We start from the raw sequence: 14,572 nt of genomic DNA, 5'->3' as shown, positions 1-14,572 counted from the left end.
TAAAGTGTATCCAGAATTTACAACAAAAAGATTTGCAGATTTTGCCTAGTAGTCTATACTGAGGGAAAAACACCCGTGTTAAGGATTGGACGAAAACTAGTATTTGGCTGGCTTTTTATTTTGTCTTAAAACGCAGGTAAATTAAAAAAAATATTCACATTCTAATGTAGCCTTGAAAAGATTTTTGTGTTCCGTTGAAGTGTTTAAATATTCGTTTGTTTGCCGCCTTTCTTAGCAGTTTCGAGACCCTTTCCAAACATGTACGAACGACGGCACGATGCAATGCATTGATTGACCAGCAGCGCATTACACAATGGCTTAAACGAGAAACCTAAACGACTAAAATACTTATACTATTGTGTGAAAGATGTATTAGATTAAATAAATGTGTATTAATGTAACAATATTTACGTTATTTATTTGATTTATTTTTGTTGAAAGGCATCGTGCAGTGCTGTTAAGCTAATCCTACAATTGATCAGTAAAATGAAACTGTCAAAATAAAAGTATTTCGAAAGGTTGAAAGTCTAAATAGAAAGTACTGTGATAAATCTAACACCTATCAGTTATTGTTGATGTTGTGCAGATATGCTAAAAGTAATTATGCTGGTCTGAGTTCCGTCTTAAATCTCCTGGTGCTTTTGATGAAATCCTTTTTTAAACGTAACCGAACAATTACTTATTGAGTACACGTTGTAATCCGTCTAAACAGTATTTGAAAGTTCATACTAATGCAGTACATTAGAAGATTGTGTTTTTAGCCCAATCGAGGCTATTTTTGAGGAACTAACGGATAGACCCCGTGCTTTATTTTGAAAGGATAGTTTTTAAGCGGAAGAGAGTGGCTATGTTTTGCTAGCTTACCGCGGGTCCTGTCATAAACCAACATAGCTAGCTGGCTTTAGTCCTCCAGTTGGAGTCCTTGTTTTGGTTTCGGTCCTGTGGGTCCGACTCGTCAGAGTTTTGGGTTGAAGTTCGGGTGAAAATCCTCACATTTAGTTCAAGGTTCGTTGAAAGTTCGGCGTCAAAACAGGACTGACTGAGCTGTACTGTGTTGTTTAGCTAACCGTTGCATCTCTATTTTTCTGCAGGAGCCTGTTTTTTAAAAGCGGAAAAACCAGCCTAACGGAACCATGAATCTACCATGAGTGGGTCAAGAGAATATTTTGGGCTCGGTTCGGGCTGTCTGGGGCATTTCCAGCCGCCTGGGGGGTTAGAGAGCCCAAAAGGAGATCTCGATACCTCCTAATTTCCTTACTGTCCATTTTATTATTATTGGAGTACCTACCTGCAGGATCGGACGACATGGCTTTTCCACTGGAGACAGACCTGTCCTATGCGTGGGAAAAGTACATGGATTGTAGACTGCAGGGAGCGGATCTGCAGGTAGGATAAGGATGCTCCTGCCAGCCTGTGAGCCAGACTCACCATCCAAACACATTTGCAACGTTAGGAGGGGAAATGCTAAATGGAAATCAGATTCAAGAGAAAGACAGCTTTTTTGATTGTCCACCCTTCATTCATAAAGTTAACTGAAGAGATGCAAACACTTCTACAGCACAATAAGATAACTAAAAGTTTGTCAAATGAAACAATACAAGTGATGCATCCTAACAAAAGCAGGGAAAAAGTTTTTTTTTGTTTTTTTTAAATCATAAACACGGCTAAAGAACATCCAAGTGTTCATCATGGAGCTGGTTCTATGTGTCTGCACCACATGGTTCTGACTCCAGGTTCTGCAATTGTGATTCCTTCTTGCAGATTTTAGAGCCCTACTAGAACCGAAGGTAGTTCTAGTATCTGTGTCCCAAAATAGGAAATATTTTTGGGAATTACTAGCTGTTTAAAGTGGCTTCTATATTAAAGTGGGAGAATGGTCATAAACGGTTCACAGATCCATAAAAATCTGGTCTTACATTAAAAACCAAAAGTTTGCCTGGTCAGAAATCACCCTGTTTCGGAGAGATTCTGTTCCGATTCCAAAAAAGGCTCAAACCCTCCAGTGTTTACACTGTAACCTGAAAGCTTCCAGTTTAAATCTGCGGCTCTAGGTCTTGTTTAAATGGAACAAAAAAAGAACAGAATTACTCGTAGCTTTTACTTTTCTCTCTCAATCTTTTCCTCTTGTTTATCTAAGTTTTAGGATTATTATCATTACCATATAGAATATTATTATTGAAATACCTTTTGAGACAGTTATTGGAAAGATTTGGACTGAATTTAACTAAAATGTTGTTTGATGTGCAATACCCGTATTTTCCGGACTATAAGTCGCTGCGGAGTATAAGTCGCACCCCTTGCCAAACTATGAAAAAAAGGGCAACTTATAGTCCGGAAAATACGGTACTTTGGGTTTAATAAGTCATTTCCAGACAGCTCCAGTTGGCTTTTATGGAAAGGGATTGAATTGATAAAATTTCATACAGACTCACGTCAACATTACAGCTGGTTTATGAGTACGACAGTTGTTCTGTTTGAAAGATAGGACTGTTGTGCAGAGTGTGTATGTGTGTGTGTGTGTGTGTGTGTGTGTGTGGGTGTGTGTGTGTGTGTGTGTGTGTGTGTGTGTGTGTGTGTGGGTGTGTGTGTGTGTGTGTGTGTGTGTGTGTGTGTGTGTGTGTGTGTGGGGGTGTTTGGGGGTGTGTGTGGGGTGGTGGTGGTGGTGGTGGTGGGGGGTCCTTTCTGCAGCAGACTGCTTAAAGCCCACTAGGACTGCATTGGTTAATTCCATTTTATTTATATAGTTCAACATTTACAACAATAGTCGTCTCAATGGGCTTCATACCGGTGATTGTGTAATAAACATGAATCGTAAAGGACATAAAGTCATAGAATTCAATAGCTGATTTTCTAAAGTAAACAAAACTAGACTCCCCTGCTCTTAGACCCTCCTTTGCGGTTACAAATATAGGCGGTGCGTTGCAGCAGCAGCGCTGATGCTGAGTCAGTGCAGAGGTGGCGGCAGGTGTTAACAACACGTTATCTATCATCCACATTATGTAAGAGCCATCAATCTGTGCGTCGTTATATGAGACTTGGGAGGAAAAGTGGTTTTGAAGTCTCTCAGGCCGCTGCGGCTCCGGTCAACCCCCTCCTGTCTGGAAAACAGCAGCAGCCGGATCACAAGATTCAGATTAAGATCAGAAAGGAGAACCTGTTGGTGAGCAGACTCATTCAGGATGTTAAGCATCAAAATCTACTGTCTGCATTTCTGAAGCACACGTAGTTCTTTAAGAAAAAGATAGTTTTTTTAGAGTTGATGGGGCTGTTTTCACGTTTAGAAATAAAATTGTATTTCTAAACTTTGGTTGGTATGACTGAGCGTTCAGAAGCTTTCTTCTCTGTGTGTAACTCCCTTTGTTCCTAAATGTCTTTGCATTTGCTCCTAAACCTGTTAGCGCTGCAGCGAGTCTGTATTGGTGTGGAAATGACGCACAGAGATGGTTTAGTGAGCAGGCTGGCTCTTTTCATTCTGTTTACATGCCAGCTTTTCCCCCCTGACTCAGCCTGGGACAGCTTGCAGCTCTCACATGGCTGATGTTGCACTACCTGGAAAGATGTTTTCTTTTTGTTTAAAGCACATAAAACCTGTCAGCTTGTTCCTGCTGGAGGCTTCAAAACACTTGAGTGAGGAAAACCTCATCCAGATTGTGTATTTATGAATGTGATGAGGACAATAAGGGAAGATAAGCACATTTATTACTCTGGCAGTTTGTTTTATTAATGTTGGGGTTCCAAAAAGTAGTGACACAAACTTTAAAACATTTGACAGAAGAAGGGCTCAACAAAGCAGACAAAGTTTTTTTTAAACCAAAAAACAGTAAAACTTCAATCATATCTTGATAAAAAATGATATAAACGGTTCTTAAAATGGAATAAATCTGATCTTTAGGATCATCTTTGTTGTTCTTTAGCGTACGTTGGGTTTGTTTTACGTTTAAGCTGCTAACTTCTCTTCTCTTTGGACCTTTTTTTCTGAGATTCAATTGTAATTATTTAGGATTTTAAAGTGGGAAAATATCTAAAGAGTTTAAACAGATGCAATGACGCCACGATGCCATTTAGATGCGAAAAACTATAAAATATCTACCATGAAGTCTTGATTGTGCCAAAAAAAGATCAAATTTTAGATTTAGATCGCAAAAGTTCTTAGGGAAGAAAAAAACAAGAATTTATTATTGTTTATTTGCTTGTTTTGGGGGGTTTTATCTAGAAGGGCGACTGTTTTATGACAGTACAGATTTAATAATTTTTTCTGGTCACACCTGAGAGGAAATGTGGAAAAGGCAGAATTTGACTGCAGGTTTCTGTTCGACTTCTCTGAAATCCTGTCTTTAGAGGCATGCCCTTTGTTTTTACTCACTCATTGATCAGCTGAATGCGTCTTTCTGGACACCTTTTCTTGCTAACAATCACAAATGTGAACAGACGTATGTCTTCCTGCACGCCTGCCCTCCGTGTCCTGCTTCACCTCTGTAATGACATTTCTGAACCTTGCTGTGGGATTTTCGGTCACTTCCTCGCAGCACAATGAACAAGACCTTCATTACTGAGTGGCTACGCCTGACCTCGGCGTTACCCTCTTTTTAGGACATTCTCTTAAGAAAAAGCAGAAATGACCTCAAGGAGTCTTTCTTCCTTAAGTATTTTTGGAGCCAAACGAAAGAATGTTCTGGGTGAACCATCCTCCAACGGGCAATACACAAGTTTTCTAGCATCATTTAAGAAATGTTAATAATTTTGACAATTATCATCAGCAGCATAATCTCAAATCAATGCTCAAAGCAGAGTAAAAGCAGCATAAAATGCCCCTTTAAAGTGAGATTATGGAGCTGTGAGTCCACTAACTCCTCTGACGTTTACTGAGGTCACTTGGACCTTTTTCCTGAGCAGTTATCTCTCTGAAGTTTGTGGTGCCACATTTCATCCTTGGTTTCGCCAAACTCGTCTCAGCTCTTCCTCAATTATCTGCAGTTGACCCAGTGAACTCTGGCATCCTTCTTAGAGGAAGAGTGAAGAATAACAGCTTGTTTGAGCTCAAACCTTAAAGTCCCACTCCGATCATCTTCTGATCTACAGTTTGGCAAATGAGTGTTTAGTCGGCCACCAATTGTGCAAGTTCTCCTACCTGAAAAGAGGAGAGAGGCCTGTAGTTTTCCTCATAGGTTAACCTCAACCATGACAGACAAAATGAGAAATAATCCAGAAAATCACATTGCCTGATTTAAAAAAAATAATTTATTTGTAAATTATGGTGGAAAATAAGTATTTGGTCAACAGCAAAAGTTCAACTCAATACTTTATGTACCGTTTGTTGGCAATGACAGCAGTCAAACGTTTTCTGTAAGTCTTCAAAAGGTTTTCACAAACTATTTTGGTCCATTCCTCCATGTAGATCTCCTCCAGAGCAGTGATGACTTAGGGCTCTCGCTGGGCAACACAGATGTTGACATCTGGAGACTGGCTAGACCCCTCCAGGAGCTTGAAATGCTCCTTATGAAGTCCCTCCTTCGTTACCCGGGCAACGTGTGTTTGGGATGGTTGTCATGCTGAAAGACCCAGCCATGGTACATCTTCAATGCTGATGGAGGGAGGTTTTCACTCCAAATCTGCCCATACATGGCTCCATTCATTCTTTCCTTTACACGGATCAGTCGTCCTGGTCCCTTTGCTGAAAAACGGCCCCAAACTATGATACTTCCACCCCCATGCTTTACTGTAGGTCTGGTGTTCTTTGGATGCAGCTCAGCATTCTTTCTCCTCCAAACATGATGAGTAGAGTTCTTCCTAAAAAGTTTATTGTGGTTTCATCCGACCATAGGACATTCTCCCAATCTTCTTCTGGATCCTCCAAATGCTCTCTAGCAGACTGTAGACGGTTCTGCACATGTACCGGCTTTAGCAGGGGGACACGTCTGGCCCTGCAGGGTTTGAGTCCCTGGTGGTGTAGCGAGTTCCTGATGGTAGCTTAATTTTCTTTATACATGTCCTCTGTCATCAGAGAAATGCCACAAGAACATGTTAAAAACACAAAAAACCTTCATTTAATCTGAGTTAGTCTTTAAATATTCCCTGGTTTGGATTGTCCTAACTGATGGCATCACTGTGGTTTTAGGACGAATCAAAGGAAAATTAGTAAAAGAGAATTTTTGTGTTTGATTTTTTTCAGTCACTGACTTGAAACATGAGGAAAACATTATGTTTTAAGGCTTAAATGAGGCTCCAGTATAATAGTCTTACTGATGTTAAGCCTCTCCTGCATTCTTTAGAGGTTCTTTCGTTTTTTTTGTGCTTTCTGCTGCCAACCTTTTCACAGCTCAACCGTTTTCTCTGGTTTTCAGTTTGGTTAAAGGCCTTTTTGGGGGCAGCTCTCTTGCTGCTTTTTGTTGAGTTTCAGTATGAAGTAAGAGGATGTTTCCAAACGCAAAGTTGAGGCGATGAAGCACTTCACTTTTTCAGTCTCTTTGTAGATGGGCTTCGGCTGCATCTTCTCTCCAGGTTCTGCTTGACTCACCTGTTGCTTTTAGTCCAAGTCAGTTTACAGTTAAAGACAGATGACAGCAGGATTCATCTGACGTTTGTCGGGTTGCATTTCTTCAGGACTCAGCTTGTAAGTATGAATGAAGATTGGAGAATCGGTCGTGTCTTCTGATAGAATCTCATTGACTTTTGCAGATGTTGCTGCATAAAGACCATGAGTTTGTCTCGCTCCTCGGTGTTACTTCCTGTTTGCACATTGATTTCTCCATGAGCGTAAAATACATGAAGCTTAATGCTCATGCTTCCATTTGTGCGTCTTTTCTGTGTGGTTTTGAAGCTGCATTCATCATCTCCACTCGTTCTTCACACCCGGTCATGATGTTGCATAATATCCCTTAGTTTCTGGCTTGTAGGTTGCAGGCGTAAAAACTGTGAACTAAAAAAAAAACAACGTGCACCCACCAAGTGACCAGAAAATACGTGCAGAGCAAGTCCCCCCCCATAGTGAAAAAGGTAGTATTGTGAATTTAGTTTTACCTTCTCTTTCATATCCATAGTTATTCTGCAAGTTACATTTTAAGGTTGAATAAAATTCCAAACTTTAGTTTGCCCAAGGGCAGCCAGAGTTCTTGGTTCAAAACAGAATCCTATGAAACGCCATTGAATTAAATTGTGGGGGAAGTGAATCATTGCATCCCTAATGTTTGCATACGTTTGCTTCAAAAGTGTCAAACACACATGTCCTATCGTTTTATGACGTCACATAAGGTTTAGAGTAAACTAACTGAAAGCTTCGTCTTCATTTTTACTTGCTTGATAACAAATTAAAAAGCGGGACCCAAAAATGGAGGTCTGAGCCCAACGCCGGTGAAAAGTGAACCGTTGGTGTCTGGTTTCCACAGAGGCCGTTCCTCTCTGAAGACCCCTGCATGTGAGACAAGGTTTGCAGATTTGATATGATTAAAACCTTGTCTAAATTGGAAGAAGGATGTAGGAATTACAGCAGTTTCATTGGAAAAACATTTGTTTGGAGGCCAGTTTTGGCTCAGAAGACATTGTTTTGTTGCTATTTTTGGGCCGTAAATTCACAAAATGCAGTCAACCACATTAATCATAGATGTTTTTTTATTAGTAATTCTTTTTTGTAGACTTATAATGTTAGGATATTATTGACCTGAGGAGACAACGTTTTCTTTCACTTGTCTTTGAGCCTCAGAGTTTTCCTCTCACATCTGCATTTATTGTTCCTCCTGCAGTTTCAGCCGAACTCTTGCTCTGGTCTCCAGGGCCGTTCCACACGATTGGCCGATTAGATAAATAATTCATGTCTTTTTTTTTTTGTTCAAAGCTCAGCTGCTGCAGCAGCTCAGTTTTTTCCATCCTGTAGCAAGTTAGCGAGTGAGACGTCTGTGAAAAAAAGCCCTCAGAGCAACAGGCGGAGGATGCCAGAGCTGAGGGTTGTGGTTGAAACCTTACCTAGTAATGTCTTGTACTTCCTGTCAGTGTCATGAACTAAAGAAAAGGACGCTCTCATTTCCCAAATGGGGGGTAAAGAGCTTTTGATTTGAAAAGCTCAGGGCTGATGCCAGCGGAAAACCCAAACATGAAGCTTTTTTGACTCTTTGAGCACAACGTGAAGTTATTTTTGCGTTTGAAGCAACTCGGATGTATGACTCATAGTTTGTGAGGAAATGTGCGGCATTAGGGGCTCCTCATGATGCTCATCACGTCAAATTGGATCAGAGGGGATCTGAATGGCAAAACAACATTACATAAGCGATGCCTCATGTTTAGGCTCAGAACACACGGCTGCCAAGCAGTAGACCACCTGAATACCACCTGTCAAACTCATGACCAGATGTCCCATGATTCATTGTACCATGCCTTTTCATCATCTCAGACAGTCTGTGTGTGATTTCTTTTTTTTTTTTTTTAAATAAAGTTTTCCTCGCTGGTCATCGCAGAGGAATACATCCACTGAGCGAAGTGAACAGCAGATTTCTGTGCTTAGCTGCATTTGGAGGAGAAAGTCACCTGTTTTACATAAGCTCTCATTTTTATCTATTTTATGTTTTTAATGTTGACATTTTTATTGTAAATGTAATTTATTGTTTCCCCCTAGCCAGGAGTCCCTTGAAAAGGAGATTCTTAATCTCAATGGGACAATTCCTGGGTAAATAAAGGTTAAATAAAAAATGAAAAAAATTGTTTGCACCGACAGCCTCGGGGTTATCGCATCCCGGTGGCTGCTGTGCGCTGAGGTCATGGTAATATTGAATTAGAGGGGGAAAAAACTAAACTACGGCTGTGAAAACGTCTGTTTTCTTAACCATTAAGTCCCCCCCTCTGAGGAGCACAAGCGTAACAGGAGTACACAGAAACAAGAGACTCACCTTATGTGGTTTATTTAATATCCTGTGTTCACAGCTCCTCTGCCAGCCAGGGGATTATTTATTCAACCAGTGCAGGCAACCGTGTAGCTTGGATGTGCTGCCACTCACTTTCCCCTCTTTATTTCTGCTCTCATCTGCTGGTCAGTTGGGTTTTTTCAGCTTTTTATTCCTGTTCTTTTGACTTTTGTCCCTGTCTTTTCTCATCCATCCATTTCTGTTTCTGTGTATGAAAGTCCAGCTCCTGACGTGGTGTGACCTTCCTCACCTTCCTCACCTTCCTCCCGCTCTCATCCCTATTTCAGTCTCTGCTGTTGAAGTCTGTCCCTCTTTGCCCCCCCCCTGGTGAGTTAACACGCAGTTAACATGCACCCTCCTTATGAAAAATCAGGAATTTCTTTATTTGTCTGTCTCTGCAATCAGAAAGGAAGCCACAAAAATGAGTTTTTCTAGCTGTAAACGAGCCAATGTGTGTCAGAATATTGTGCCACAGAGTTTATGAGCTTTATGAACATTCTACTCCTTAAAACGTTTTTTTAACCTGTTGCTTTACTGCCATGGAGTTTTAGGGCCACAAAAAAAAAGTAAAATCACAAGATTTTAAGTTGTAAAGTTACAATCAGAAAGGTTGTTAATTAATGAGAAAAAAAATCGTAATGTTACAAGATTTTTTTCTAGTAAATTTGCGACTTAAAATCTCGTTATTTAACAGTTATGACTTTCTTTCTCGTTATAAAAAAAAAAAATTCTTTTGTAAACTGGCCCTAAAACTCCGTCGTACTAAAAAAATAAAATAGTGACACTATTCTTTAATGACTTATTTAAAAAAATTGTAATTTGAAAGTTTATTTTGCTGTAAGTTTAATTTAAGAAGCTTTTAATTTTCATAAAATAAAAATAAAAAGGTCATTATATTTTCTATATTCATTATCTTTATCTCTTCTACAGTTTGTAATCCCTTCATCAGATGGATTTCTTAGACGGCTTTCGTCTCCATTTCGCTGTTAAACGGCTAAAACCTCGTCTCTTGTTAATAACATCATAAAGCCTTCTGGTCACGAGGGCCACATTTCTGGTTTTCTCTGCTTCAGTCTCCTAAAAAAGTCAGATGGAAATGAAAATCTGTTCATAAATCCAACTGCAAAAGGATTTGAAACAGCAGAGAGGTGACAGATGAAAACAGAAGAAAAAATTACTTTTTTAAACCTATAAAGTGTTTCGATTCTTCTATTAGACATTGCATTTCCAAATAAAGGAAATGCAAATACCGTATATAATTCATTATTGAATACCTTACACTTATGTTGCCTCACTTTTGTAAGGAAAAAAAAGTGACTTTTTAACATTTTTTATTTTAAGTTCATGTTTAGATTCTGTTCTGTGTTACATATTTAAAAACATTTTTAAAGCTATTCAGCGTTCAGAAATGCTCACAACTAAATTTTTGCGTTTTCATGTCAAGATTTTCCTACGTCATAAAATGATGCTTAAAATTGATCCGTTGGAATTCAGTTGGGAACATTTATTGTTTTTTTTAACCATCAAAAAACAATGTAAACAAGGAAATTCTTAAAATATGAAGGTTGTTTAACCAGACAGTGCTGTGCCAGAATGAGCTGAGAGTTTACCCCTCCCATTTTAAAACGACTACCTTGGAAATGTTTGCTGTGTTTGTTTGACGACGTTTACCCCTGAAACAGGAAGTCACTAACAGGACATTTGTTTGGTTTTCAACCATCAACTCTACAGTTGACTAACCCCCTCGATTCCGTGGTTTAGGTTCTTGATTCAGTTCATCCTAAATAAATGGATGTCAGCTTAAACCCATTAAGACCTGCTTTATTTTATTGTTCTTGACTAAATTGTTGGAGAATTTACAATCTTAAAAACTTCAACGTTTCCTTGGTTTGATCAGATAGCTCTCTAAATTCTAAATTAATTTTATTTATATAACACCTTTCATGACAAGAAAGACAGCTCAAGGTGCTGTACGTAAAAACAAAATCAAATGCAATAAAATACAATAAAATACATTAAATCAGCCCCGCACAATAAAATACACAAAGACAAACACTAGTGGGGAGAAAAAAAAATTAAAATAAAGAGAAACGAGAAGGCCTGTCCTCCTATTGGCAGGGGTGTCAGTATAGACCCAAACACCCCAGCCGAGGGGGAGAAAACACTCAGTCTAATTTGAAATAAAAAAAATATGTGTTAAAATATCATGAAAAGTATACAAGTAAAATTCTAGATTAAACATTTATGTATATGATAAAATGTCATAAAATACAAGAGTAAAAATTCTAGATTAAGTAAATAAAATGATGTGATAAAACATCATAAAACTTAAAAAGAATGAAGAATAAATATATATGTGATAAAATATCATAAAATATAAGAGCATAAAATAGTAGATTAAACAAGTAAAATGCTATAATAATCTAATAAAACATCATAAAACATAAAAAGACATTTTTCTTTAGTTTCGTTTCAGGAAAGCTAGGTGTTTAATTCTTTATGGTTCGATGGATTGAGGGCGGGTTTTATTGACTCAGTCTGAATGCAGCGGCTTCCTCTGCAGGTCAGAGTGTTTGCGATGGGATTTTTGCTCTGCGGCTCCTAATCTTTGGCTTTTTAGGACGGCTGCATCGGTGTTTCCTGAACGAATCCCTTCAGTGGTGTCAGATTAACCGACGTGCAGAGTAAAGTCCTGTGGAGCGTGAAGGCCATTAGATCACAGGTGTAGTGACCCATGCGTCCATCAAAAAGGTATTAACCACAGTTGTCCTTCCTGACGTTCCAAACAGGAAGTACCCTCTGGATCCAAAGAACCAAAAAAGACTTCTATAGAGAAATAGTTACTCAGTTGTTCGATCAGTCAGAAGAACCATTTTTGCTCTGATACCTTTTTTTAACATCTCATTGACATTTTTCAATTTATAAACTGACCAATCAGATGCCTCAACATAAGTAGGCGGAGCCTGCTGGCCCTCACGTCCAACGTTCAAAACAGATTATGGCTGTGTCCGAAATCCTTCTCTGCTCATTACGTATTGCACTCTACAGCGCGTTCACCATTCTGTAGAGCAGTGTTTTCCAACCAGTGTGGCGTGGGAGATGGTCAAGTGTGCCGTGGGAAATTCCCCTCATTAACTGATCTAAAAACATTTCCCATCTCCAGGAAATCAGCTCTTTGTTCATCCAAACAGGCCCTGAGAACACTGAGTAGTTAGGAATATGAAAGATCATAAAATTATTTTTTCTTTGTGTTTATTTGATTCAGTTAAAGACATTTTGATAAGAATGACGGTACCGCGATTTAGCTGCAGCTAAAGCTGTTTGCGGCAAAGTCCCGCCCCTTTAACTGTCTCCACCAATCATTCTTGAAGGCTTAATCACACATCAGTCTGACCAATCAGAAGTGGTTAAAGTCTTCACTTCCTTGTTCCAATTTAGCTCATAAAGTCTCTCACTTCTAACAAAACTACCAGCCAAACCTCGTCTTTAGCGGTGTAGCTTTCCACAGAATCCTGTGTCAGACCGTGGAACAAGTGAACAAAACATTGAAGCTCAGAGACGCTAATCTTTCTGTCCTTTTGCGGCAGTTTTCACACTACATCTCCCATGATGCATTGGGTTAAAGGGACAGCGTCTTAGCGTACAATGAGTCGTCCTAAAACGTCTTGAAACCACAACAAACACATATCAAACCGTTTATGAATTTTCTAACTTAACTTTAATTTCATCCTTTAGAAAAAAGGATTAAATTTCTGATTTCTGAGAGATTTTTCTGTGAGATTGCGGGGGGGGGGGGGGGCTGTCGATCAATACAGACTGAGTTTTTTTTTTTTGGATGCTGGTGTGCCGCGGGGTCTTTGTCAAGGTTAAAGTGTGCCGTGGCTCAAAATCGGTTGAAAAACACTGCTGTAGAGCTGTCAGAATCTACAATTCCAAAATCCAGTGCCCTAGAAATTTCCCAGAAGTCTCTGCGAAAAACCAGTGTGCATAGATGCTCACTAGATCGGTGAATATAGACCACAATGCATTGCGTTTGAAATATTTCTGTGAAAAAATTGTATTTCAATGTATTGTTTAAATAAACCATCAATGTTTTCATCGTCACAACAATGTGGATTCATAAATGATTGTTGCAAAACGCTCATATCAATGAGATTTTTCACTTTGTGAAATCGATGAGGTTATATTTGACGTTTAAAAAAAAAAAAAGGAAAAAGTAGTCAGCGTGGTGCCTGAGTTGCTTTTAAAATCCAGGGCACTACATAGTCCCACTCTAGTTTTTTAGTAGTTAGGGTGGGAATTTGGACACAGCCTTTGTGTAGCGCGCTTTTAAGTGGTAGGGGTGTGGACTTCCAACAAGCCCACTCCTGATTGGAGAGAGTGGTTGCCATAGAAACGTCAACTGATTCAGACCAATCACGGCTTACTGATGACGTCTGGCTCCAACATGGCCTCACAGTCCACGGGTTTGACACGCAATGCCAGGATTCAAACCAGGAATTTGAATGAAGGTGTTTTATTTTCTCACTTTTTAATTTTTACATAAATACCATTTTCCAAAAAATATGTAGACTCTGAAGTCTTTACATGTAGGAACTCTACACGATGTCCTCACTGTAACGCCTTTCTGCATACGTTTTGGAGAATACATCATCAGTGGGGGATTACAACATATTCCTCCAAAGTTTTTGCTTGCAATGAGATTGAATGATCTTGCTGCTGTGAAAGCACAGTTTAGTGGACATATTCAAACGCCTTCAGCTAATGCATTACAGCATTAAGTTGTGAGAAGAGGCTGTGAGTTTCTCTCCGAGTTTTCCTCAAAAGCACAAAACACTTGAATTAAATGAAAACGTAGATCTGAATAGTAGAGTCCGAGTCACAATCAGAGATTACAATAAAAGTTCAGTCTTGTGTGGTCTTAGCAGAAATGTTTCTCACAAAATGAACACTTTCAAAACTGACATTTTTGGTGTTGTTCTAACATTTCTAACAGAAAAGTGTCGTAATAACAGGTCATCACATGAGAAGGGAATTACTTTGTGTAGCACTGGTTTTATTTCACTTCCTCTACACTTTGGCACTGTAATAATGATTTTGCTGCTGTTGTTTGTGTTGTTTTCCCCCCAGATCAGCCTTCAGAGTCTGGAGAGTTTCCTCTGTCTCTTTCACTACGTGCAGCATCATCCCACTCTCAGCTCCAAAGATGCTCTGAGGTTCTGGTAAGGGCGCCGTTCGTTCTATCATGGACTTATCTCTGGAGCAAAGATCAAATCTGTTCATGTAGGGTAGTTCATCACGGCAGCGCCACAAGCTGGAAACACGAGGGTGAAATGCAGGTCCATGTAAATTACAACATATTAAGAGATCTGTGGTTCCAAAAAGCTATAAAATGTTTAAATGGTGGAAATTTGGCTGATTTCAAGAAGATAGTTGACTTTTTGTTAATTAAGAAAAAAAATCATTTCAAGTGACCTTTTTATTATTCTGTAAAATAAATATCCTTCATCAATAGATATTTTCAATTGTAGATAGACAATAGATAGAAGAATAGGCTTTTTGCTGACTCAACGTACTTTTGCCACAATAAACACAAACAAATAAAAGGATTAAAAAAACATTCATAAAAATATAAAAATCAATGATATAAAAGTATAAAAACAATGACATAATAGTATAAAAAC

General features: G+C 39.0%; 1 protein-coding gene across 5 annotated transcripts in view; it reads left to right on the top strand.

The window, feature by feature from the left end:
* The first annotated feature begins 838 nt into the window (after window positions 1-838).
* The window catches only part of lyst (lysosomal trafficking regulator), a 67,643-nt gene continuing 53,909 nt past the window's right edge, over window positions 839-14,572 (top strand). For 4 of the 5 annotated variants that reach the window (XM_023963749.2, XM_078931531.1, XM_023963748.2 and 1 more), the window contains exons 1-2: window positions 3,014-3,160; window positions 14,019-14,110. In XM_023963749.2, coding sequence (XP_023819517.1) covers window positions 3,029-3,160; window positions 14,019-14,110 — 224 coding nt within the window. In that variant the 5' untranslated portion in view covers window positions 3,014-3,028. Of the gene's footprint in view, window positions 1,006-1,091; window positions 1,387-3,013; window positions 3,161-14,018; window positions 14,111-14,572 lie in introns of those variants that run through there. The other variant, XM_078931532.1, reaches the window with a different exon arrangement.

The sequence above is a fragment of the Oryzias latipes genome, chromosome 15, assembly GCF_053564925.1.
Source record: "Oryzias latipes strain Hd-rR chromosome 15, Olatipes_Hd-rR_3.1".
Classification (NCBI taxonomy): Eukaryota; Metazoa; Chordata; class Actinopteri; order Beloniformes; family Adrianichthyidae; genus Oryzias; species Oryzias latipes.
Note: the sequence above shows the minus strand (reverse complement) of the source record. Positions and strands in the feature narration are given on the sequence as shown.